The sequence below is a fragment of the Pundamilia nyererei genome, unplaced genomic scaffold (genome assembly GCF_000239375.1).
Source record: "Pundamilia nyererei isolate P.nyererei 1_Seehausen unplaced genomic scaffold, PunNye1.0 scaffold00107, whole genome shotgun sequence".
NCBI classification, from domain to species: domain Eukaryota; kingdom Metazoa; phylum Chordata; class Actinopteri; order Cichliformes; family Cichlidae; genus Pundamilia; species Pundamilia nyererei.
In genome coordinates, this window is record NW_005187508.1 from 1618906 (window position 1) to 1629587 (window position 10682).

At 41.8% G+C, this 10682-nt stretch overlaps 1 protein-coding gene across 1 annotated transcript in view; it reads left to right on the plus strand.

The window, feature by feature from the left end:
- The first annotated feature begins 2869 nt into the window (after positions 1 to 2869).
- pax5 (paired box 5) overlaps positions 2870 to 10682 on the plus strand; it is a 53095-nt gene continuing 45282 nt past the window's right edge. Inside the window, exon 1 of the mRNA XM_013912932.1 lies at positions 2870 to 2989. Coding sequence (XP_013768386.1) covers positions 2944 to 2989 — 46 coding nt within the window. The 5' untranslated portion in view covers positions 2870 to 2943. The remainder of the gene's footprint in view (positions 2990 to 10682) is intronic.

Sequence of the window (10682 nt, forward strand, 5' to 3'; positions counted from 1 at the left end):
ATGAAAGACTGCAAAAAAGAAATAAATTCATTAATTAAAAAATGGGATTTTAGCGATTTAGGAAAAACTATTTCTTGACTAAATGTTTGAAATACAAACAATAAAAAATAAATAAATAATGTAAAAAAAACTGTTGCATGTAAAATATTTCATACACGCAACATATAAGCCCAAATAATTATGTGCACATTGTTACATAAATATATTTAAAATGCGTGATGTATATATGTATTTTACATATACACTATGTAAACAGTAATTTTTCCTTTTACGGTCTATAGCTCGTTATTAACGTCATCATCTTCATCAATAACAATAATAATAATAATAATTATTATTATTATTATACTGCCTCGAGCGATTAATAAAAATCGTTACACATTTCTGCATTTCACTGCACTACAGTGAAGATTAATTACCAGTCAAATCTGATTTAGAAATACCCCCCCTCCCTCAAACTGTGTCCGCTTTATGTTTTGTAGTTTGAAATTATAATTGTGGCAAGATGTGCATTTCATCTTTATGTGCCTCTCTGGAAAAGACTAAGGAAAAATACACAAATTAAAACCAAGCAGAATGCAATAGTGTGGTTTCTTCAAAGAGCCCAATAGCAGATAATTGCACATTTTTCTCTCCACGAGCTCACACATTTAGGAAATGTAGTGAATAATCCGCAGCCGTGGCCTTGCATACAGATTCAACTTTTGGGGGTCCATGAAGTGATAAGGATGAGACAGTTCTGCCGGGGATTCGAGAGCTTTCCCCTGCAGGCAAAACACAGAATCCACGTTAGTGTGTGCAGGCCTAATCATCATTAGCCTGGAAAGTGACAACACCAGGCACTATTAACCAAATCACTCTGTGCGATGTGCAAAGGCGGGTTCAAAAGATCCCGTTGACTAACTTTTCCCCGCATAAGTGGCCTACAGTCCATTCCAACACGGCATAAATTCATATTTTCCTCATAAAAGTCTGTAATTGATTTATCTGCGGCTGCTTCCCCGCCTGAAGGTCAGAGTAGAGCCTCCTTCTTTGTTTTCTCGCCACCACACAGGAAACATTAATGTTGATGTTTTGATGTTGTGGGCGCGAGCCGAAGGTCAGGGTCGTAGTGTTGCAGCGCGAGGCGACAAGCAGAGCAAAATGGGTCGCTGTCTCGCGCTTTGTTCCTCACTCAATTGTCTCGGGGCTGCGCGTGAACCCTGAGACCCGCAGCTGTCTGGAGGAAAGCAAGAAGAAGTTAGACACCGAGTAAAGAGACACACCCACTGCTTCAATTTCGCTCTTAAATCTTAATTCCTGTTTATGGTCACGATCGGCAGGAACTGGCGGTGAAGTCTTAAGTTAGGACTGTTGTGTGTTTGTCTTTTACAGTAAATTCACTTTCGTTTGTACTGCTGTTTCCACGTTTTTTCGCCTGGAATCAGTCCTCTTTTAAGCATAATTCAATTGCGTTTGTTTGCTGCATTAGACACCCCTTCGTTCCGGCTTTACCTCATGCCCTCTTATTGGTGAAAATTTTACTGAACACGCTGCTGCCAAACTCTTTTAAAATTGCTCCTTCAAAGTGGTACTTTGGTCTTCAAGTGTCATTATTTACACAGCCTTATGATTAATATCTGTTTGATTTTAAATGTTGCAAATGTATCAATAAATGTAATAAACGTATTTCTAATAATTTATGGGGGGGGGGGGGGGGCATTTGCGTGTTTGGGCTAGTTGACGAAAAGCGACAGCAAAACCTGACCGTAATAACACGAAAAGCCTACAAAGGAACACTAAATCAGGAGATCTATATCGTCACTAGACACTCTAAGAAACCCAAAGAAAGCGGTAAGTATCAGTATGAGTGGAAATTTTCAGTTGGAAAATCGATTTCTAAATTAAATGTAACGCGCTTACAGGTGTGTGTCTGACAATCAAGACTAAGGACCAGAACTATCCATTTTGTAACAAACTCTTTTCACGAGATACACGCAGAGGAAGACTGTACGCTCCAACTGCAGAGCAGTGACGTTAGCTGAAGTTGTAGCTCGACGTATTGCACCTGCTCCAAAGTCTCTGAGTCCGTGCGTAAAGAGCATCCTGCGTAACAGGTGTAGACCGGCAGAGGAGGACAGAAGTTGGAGAAACTCCTTTGAGCACTCTTTTGGGAGACACTGAAAGGACACTAAACAGAAATCCACCTGTGAACCAACGTTTTCTTATTTCTAAGTAAAAGGAAAAAAGAAAAAAGCGCACTAGTTTTACGCACGGCGCTGTAATGTTACCTATCAACCTGCATAGCAATCAACCGGGAATGAATCAGAGGTATCAGAGGAAATGAATCTAACATGAAAGGGAGAAAGAGAGAGAGGGAGAGTGGGGTGTGGGCGGGAAAGTTTAGTAAAGTGGAACTTGGTAACAGATGCGAGGGAGGGGGCGCGGCCCTGAAGGGAAGGGTGGCGGTTGTAAGTTGCATGTTATGTATGCAGGGCCGTGCGCGTGCGTCGGAGCGCACGTTAATGTGTGCACGTGAGCGCGTACACCCATTGAATTTGTGTGTGCAAGCTCGTGCAGGAAAAGGACAGGACATGAGCGCACATTGAGAAAGCGGCTCTTTTACTCGGCGTGATCATTTCACGCTTCCCCCCGAAGCCTTTTTTCCACCTAAAGCGTTTAGTTGCAGCTGACTGAGCACTTGCAGGGAGTGCAATAGGGAGCGGAAGGGTCGAATTATTTCAACCTACAAGTCGCCCCAAAAGTAGGGGACAAAAAAAGGGGGGGGGGAGAGAAAGGGGGAGAGAAGAAAACTGCCCCAGAAAGGGAGAGAGATAGGGAGAGGGAGAGAGAGAGAGAGAGAGAGAGGAGGAGGAGGAGGAGGAGAGGGAGACGCTGGAAAAAAGTTTTTGATCTTTTCCTTTTTTCTCCCTCCATCGCCTCCCCCTGTTCTAACCGAGTAACATGGACCAGGGGCCCAAGAGTCCTGCGCTGCGGCTGGGAAGAGCAGGTAGGGTCGCGCCGTCTCACTCTGGCTATATTTTTGCTCTCATCAAGAGCTAGAACTCATCTGCTTATCTAGTGAACTTGTGCTTTTCTTGCTTTTTAATTTTATTTACGACAAAACTTTTAAACTGACGTTAAAGTTTAGCTTTTTACAAACGTTTCTTTAAAAAAAAAAACTTGCTTTAAAGCCGTTCCAAGTTATTAAACTATTACAAAAACTATACAAAAGTTTCTGGAGTTGATCTCTGCAATGAAACACTCCGTAAACCTTTGTGCTAACTTTGAAGTGTAAAATGTGCTTTACTTGCAATGTTTTCTCTCAAGTTTGTGACTTTTGTGGACAAGTGCAGAAACTTTTAGTCTTCGTGTTGCTGTCTTTTAGAAATTCCTTAGGCTTCATTTAAAGAGATAAAGAAGATAAAAAATGTGCCTGAGTGCTGTCGGTTTATAATTTTGCTTCTTTAAAAGATATGTTTTGGTGTTTATTTGCTATTTTGTATTTATCATTATTTTCGTCATTTGCTGGCATAGAAGGAAAAGTGGCTGAAGTTGCTGGGTTTGGGTGGCATTGAGCTTCAGGTCATCTCCACGTGTTGGTCAATCACCTGATGGGGTTAGCTTAGTACCGAGTGGGTGATTAGAACTGAAAGGCAACGTGGATTTGCGCAAGATCGTGGTCCCTGTGTATCTCCACGTCTCACAAATGTGTGTAAAATGCGTCTTGTGAGGGTGGCCATGTGAGATATTTGTTTTTCTAGTTTGTTAAACAGAAGTTGGCGTCTCTGGTCGTTTCAGTCAAATGCAAATCTCTAAAGGATGTGAACTCGACTCTTTCCTTCGTGTCTCCATTATTTTATTCAACAGGTTAATCTCCTATAGGCCTATTCATAAAACAGCAGGGTCTGGTACAGCAATGGATCAGGCCATCGACCTTGTTATGGCACCCAATGGATATCACATCATTTCATATTGCTGCCCGCTGTGTCTGCATTGATAAAACGTCGTTTGTCATTAAGAAACTGTGGGTAGGTGATCAGCCTCTTTGAACGGGCTCCACGCAGCTTTTTTTCCTCCAGAAAAGCAACATCTGCTTTCATGACCCCTCCTTTTGCCTGTTAGAAAGAATATTGAAATGTACGCTCACAGATTTAAGACAGCTGTTGAATAACATTTTTAATAGAGGTTCAGACTGCAGTTAATGCTGTTTTGCGCATTCATTTATACTATATTGCGTCAAGGAGGACTTTTGAGAGCATGGCACTTTGTCTTGAAATAGAAATTTTTTTTTTTAATCTTGGAGTCACCCTTCTTTGAAAATTTCTCTACAGATGATGCCACTGCTCTGTAAGACAAGCCAGGGCTCCTCTGCAGTCTTTTGTGGAGTGGGCCTAGCCCCTGATAAACGGTGAAAACGATGGGATTTGTAGCAATTGGATGATAGCCTTTTAGCCACTGAGGAAATCAGAGTTTAAAGGAGGGCCCCTCCCATGCTGATGTGTAAAGTCTTCTGGGCCCGGGGCCTGTACCTACGGCCTCTCCATGTTTCCTCTCACTTTAAGATACGTGCCTGGAGTACAAAGGAGAATCAATGGGGAAGAACATGAATCTAGAAAAGCTTCTGGTAGTGCGTGAAAGAGCAAAGCTCGATTCTTTCCATTTAGCTTGGCTGTTATTTCTGTGAATTATTATTAAAACAACAACAACAACAACAACAACAAAAACAACAACAACAACAACACGCAAGGCATTTATCTGTCTTATAAGACATTTTCAACACTCGTATGTTAGCTCCCCTTGGCCTGTCTTCTGTCCACAGTAAAATACAGGTGTATTGAGAGTAATACGACCCACTCAGTGATATCGTTTCTCTGCGTATATTCTTCTGCGTCATTCTCTACCAGCCTGTTTTTATGCAGGCGCCTCGGAAACCCAGTGAACTGCTCTGCACTACTCTGACCATTCAAGCTTCAGCTACAGGATTTGTGTTTTCCAAAAGTCAAAGCTGACACGCCACCGTATAAAAGTTGTTGACCAAAACGCTCACTAAACTGTGCAGAGTACACTATGTGATGCACAACCGATACCATGAAAATGGAAGAGAGAAAGAAGTGAGGCAGGGGAGGGGAGGGAGAAAGACAACCATGACCTCACACGGCGTAGCCTGCTTTAGCTTTGACCTCAAGTGCCCCATCATAGTAGAGAAACTAGGCTGATATACGGCCATGAGGCCTTTCTATTCCACCTGGCAGATGACAGACTGGTCTTTACTTGCATTATGAAAGAGCCAAATGATTACAAATAGGACCATCTGATCGGGCCTGTGGGTGGGACAAGCAGTCTCAGTGATTTACCTGCTTGGCACACGGTCGAGTTCCACCCCGGGAAGTCCAAGACGGTTCACTCTCTAGTCCATATATTTTATTTATTAGTTATGACTTTTATATTTTATAAGCAAATGAAAACTTAAGAAGAGATACGGGAGCTTTCTCATTATGTTTACAGTCAGCGGGCGTGTAATAAACGAGCTGGTGGAGTTAACATGCGCTATTAATTTTTCATTGCTTTTTCGTTTTGAGGCTCGGGCGTAAAAAAGCAAAACAGCCGAAGCCTTCTTGGCGGATAGAGGGAAAAGGGGAGAGCAGGAGTGAAAGGGAGGAACTCCTAAACAACAACAGTGGGTTCAATTTGCCTCCAAATGATTAGCACAACTCCACCACATTCTTACTAACGTTTAAAAAAGTCTACAAACCCTTCATCCTTCTCCTCCTCTTCTTCTTCCTCCTCCACCACTACCACCCTCCCATCCTCCCGTTTCCAGCAGTGGAGAGGTAATGAAATATGGTAATGGATTTGGATCCCCGGATTAAAGTCGTCCTACCCTGATTGAAGTTTTCTCCAAATTTCAAACCCTAAAGCAACAACAATTTGTATACATGATTGATTGTGTTTTGGATTTTTTAATTGCTTATGTATTTAATTTGCAAATCGGAGAGACAAGAGCGACGGCTGTAATTTACTTCTGTGGGGAGAGAAGCGCTCGTGTCTATATCTCAGTAAATAAAAACAGACTGGGTGCAGAAGGAGAACGGATTCAGTGACAGAAATACGTAAAGTATCATATGGCAGGTTTTGTTTTTGAGTCTTTGTTTGGAGACCCCTCCAAGATAGCAAAATAACCTGCTCCGCCAATACAATATATATTACGAATTTACTAGTAGTAGTTTATATTTATATAGAAAGTAAAATGAGATATTGTCATATTTTAAAACTAGGTTCATTTAGGCCTATTTTAAACGTCACGAGGCCAGGAGATTTTTTTTTCCACTCTTGGTCCCACTTCAGAGAATTTTCAGTATTATCAGCGGTCCCCTGCTTTTCGACATTTTGTTTCGTCTTGTGGCCTAAATTCAGGCCTGAGGTGTAGGTGGCAAATCTAAATATCAAAATTAAAAATATTACTACTACTTCTTTGTGTTTTAATTTTTTTTCTATTTTAATATTAAGAAAAATGCAAGGCTAAAAACAGAATGAGGCTCGTCTGCTGTCTGTCGTGTTTTTCCACGAGGCCTCATAACTGATGAATACTCAGCAAAGAGATGTGAAATATGAATGAGGATTAGCGTGGATCCTGAAAACAGGGTCTACTTTCAGTGGATTAAAGAACAGAGACGTGGAATCAATGGAGATTCATGAAAACGTATTTTGTGTTTTGGATGTCTGGGTTAGTGAAACAGACAAAAAAGAATAGAAAGAAAGAAAATGTTTGATATACAGTAATCCCGTGCTGGGATTATTGTCCTTCCTGTTTTAGGAGATATTTTGGTCCTTCTAGGCCTTCACTGGTCTACTTGGAGGACTTAACTTAAGGTATGTTCATGGTAAAGTTCCTGTAGGCCATGTCTTGTCTTCGTGTGTATGTGTGTGCACGTGCATGCGCGTAAGGGCGTGTTGCCCAAGGTTGAACGCCCCCTCGTGGTTAGTTCCGCAAACATCCCATACAGAGGAGCCAGTCTAACCAGAAAGCAAAACCCCAAAGCCTCCAAGCTTCCAGTTTTTCAGAAAGATTTCTGAAACAGCGTCAAAATGTGTTATTTTTCATTTTAGGGATAACTTTTTATTTTCTAGTTATGCTGTACTTGAGTTTACATGAGCTCTCTGGGCTGATGCGCGCTTTAAAATGAGCAGAAGTGCAGATCATGAGAGGAGCAGAGGAAAGACGCTAACAACTGCAAATCAAGAAATCTGCTAATCTAAAAAATTAAATAGACTCAATCATATCACAAACTGACCTTTTCCATAACTGTGCATTGCCTTGAGGTACATCGAGCTCGTATGTCTTTTGAGGATAAGCTTGACAGGTAGGCAGAATAACCTAAAGACTGTTGTGGTTGTTGTTTAGGTCTCCATTGTGACACTGACTTGACAAATTGTAACAAAAGCCGCATGCTTAGTGATGCTGTTAGACGGGCAGAAATGACTTGTGCGATTCTGCCTCCTGTTTAAGTGTCTGTGAATGACTGTACAAATATATCTAATCAGAGGGGTTTATGTGCATGCGGCACATATGCACCAAAACGATTAAATGTCTAGACACAGGAAGAAGGGAAATAACACTTTTTAATTTGGCTCATGCTTTAGGCTATTTGCTTGGTTAATATTACCGGAGCGAGGCTTCGATATGCCCTCTCAAATCAGGTGGGACGAGCGCGTATTGAATCCCCTCTTGTAGTTTGGTGAGTAAACGCGCTGCTCGCCAATTGCTTTTCGTAAAAACCGACATCCGTTTGGATCCGCGATCAATTAGGTAATGAGTGGGAATGCATGTTTCATATGTTTTCTCCCAGTTGTCCCCTTAGCTAAAGATTTATAGCATTGTGGTGAAGGAAGAGAGAGGAAACAGAGAAAGTATGCAGGGCCAGTTGTTTTCAAAAACACTCTGACTTTGGTAGACCTGTGCTTACGTGAATATAAAGATTTTATTTATTTTAGTTTTTTTTTTTTTTACTCAAACGCGTTTCCCAGAAAGGCTGTGGGCCTATGAAATCTACTTTTGTCCACTTACAGCTACAGTTACTCATGCAACAGAAAGATGGACACTAGCTATTTAAGTTCTTCAGCATCCCTTCATTTATAAAAGCCTGCTGCAACTAAGCCTCATTTTTAGTAATACTCAATTAATTAGCCATTTAATATTGACATGAATAAATTGAGCGCAAATGGGTATAAAGGCATTAGTTTTTTTTACTTCGTTAATTGAAATTAAACATATGATCATCTACTCCCCGAGCCGGGCGTCCCTTCGCTGAGCCTCACCATTGGCTGACGCGTAAATCTGCGGGGCGTCATTGGTCTACGGGATTCACTCGAGCCAATCGCCACCCTCCCCCGCCCGATTCTATCTGGGGCTGGCGGTGACGTGTGGCTCGCGCTCACGCTGTGATTGGCCAGATTCCCTGTGAGTGACGGGCAGCTGGCCGGCGCGTGTAGGTTAGGGTTCCAGGGGGTTGGGAGCGCGGGCGCTGTCCGCAAGAGACCAGGTCCTGAAACTCGCCGTGCGCCACCGCGGATGCTGGGCGCAGGCAGCTTTCCATTGTATAGTTAAAGAAGCCCGTTTATGTACAGACTTGAATCGCAGTCTGTGGCGTTTTTTGTGCTTTGAGCGCGGAGAAAAGTAGATCTTTTTTTCCCTTAAATTTCGGAGAGAACTGTTTTTCTTCTCCGGCGCGAAAAAAATCAAAACTCACGCACAAGCCCGCATCTTCGTTTGTGCAGGGTTCCTGGTCAGCAAGGAGGAGGAAGGAGAAAGAGTGACCGAGGGCTGAGTGCTGCCTTTCGTTCCTTCAAACAAGGCAACAGATATCAAGTCATCTTCAGTACCTTCTGTTGAGAAAGAGGGAGAGCGCGTCCCCCCACACCCTCCTCCTGTGCACTTTTTCTGTATTTTACTTTTCTTTTTGGGGGGATGTGAATCTTCAAGATGTGAGCACTTATCCGCTGTCTTTCATGGTTTTTTATGTTGATGGGAGATAACCGAGTTTTCCAGTAGAAGCAACCGAGGACGACTTACCGCAAGAAGCAATGTGCAAAAAAGAACTTGGGACAAAATACAGCCACGAGTGGATCTGTAACGAATATTTTTGTCTTTTAAAAGCTCTTTTTAATGTTTGTCTTTTTAAATATTTCTGAACAGACTGAGAGGAGAAAGTTCAGCCTCCGCCGGGTTAGTCTCAGTTCAGGGGTCACGGCCAGCGGACCGAGAAGGAGAGAAAGGAGGGAAGGCTACTTTGTTTATTTTGCGTATTTATTTTTTATTTTTTCGCAAAACTTTTAACATTACCTCAATATTTTTACGACCCGGGACTGGTGCAACTTGGTGATAATGAGAAGCTGAAGGAATGAAAGCTTACGCCGTCGTCTCCCTCCTCTGGTTTAGGAGACGCCAGAATAGACCCGCTGTTGTGTCCCATCCCCATGAGGAGGGGGCCCATCTTTGATTCATATTTTTGAGGCCGGTTCTTTCTTCCCCATCCAACTGCAAATCCTCCATTTTCGATGTTTTAATATCGTTGTACCAGTTTATCACAAAGTGTCGCCTTGCCAGCATCGTATTTTATTTTTTAATCAAGAAGAAGAAAAAAGTTCCCTCTTTTAAAGGGAAACAGGCGCTTTTCATTCATTGGAGGTCACGGTCTTTCAGTAATATTGGCCGACTGAAGCGAGGAGTCCGGTGGCATTTTTTTAAAGACTCGTAATAGCTCGCTGGGGCCCTCCAGCCCCATCTTTCCGATGGAGATTCACTGTAAGCACGACCCGTTTGCGGCAATGCACAGTAAGTGTATGCGTTTATAATTTCCTTCATCTGCATCTGCCCTGAACTGAACTGTCTCCCAGACCGACAGCTCTGCGTGCATGTGCAACAATAACAGCAAAGAGTAAAAAATAAATAAAAATAAATAAATAAAAATCATAATTCGAAGAATTGAAATGTCGATTTATTTGTAAGAATATATACAAAAACATATGAAAACGTGTTTTTTTTGTTTTGTTTTATTTAATTTAAATAGGAGCTCCCGATTTCGGAGAACTCAAAAAACAAAACAAAACAAACATTTTAGGCATTTTCTTTTTCAAATACAGAAAGTGTTTAATATTGGATTGTTTGAAAGTACTTTACAAATATGTTGCGCACGCGTATCTTTAGGCTGCTTGTTATTCTTTCTTATTATTATTTGAAAAAATCAATTATAAGTGACTTTACAATGTGGATATTTTCTCAGTCTTTAAATGTGGACAGAAAACATTTACAAATCTTATATCTTATGAAATTATACATTTTTTTGTATTACTTACCTTACCAATTGTTTCTTACAATTTAAAGCTGTATCATTTTTCATAAATGTGCATATTAAAATGTCAAGTAAGTGTAAATCGACATGAGTTTTGGGTAGAATGAGGAGCTGAGGGGATTTGTGAATCGTGTGATGAAATGCAGGTTGCACATTGTGTCGGATTTGATGTTTTGTGGGAGATGGTTTGCTGTGCTTCCCTCTTTTGAAGCGAAGAAGTTCAGGGGTCAGAGAGGGTCGGGGAGAGGGAAAGAGAGTGAATGGGAGAGAGTGGGAGAGAGAGAGAGAGAGAGAGAGAGAGAGAGAGAGAGAGAGAGAGAGAGAGAGAGAGAGAGAGAGAGAGAGAGAGAG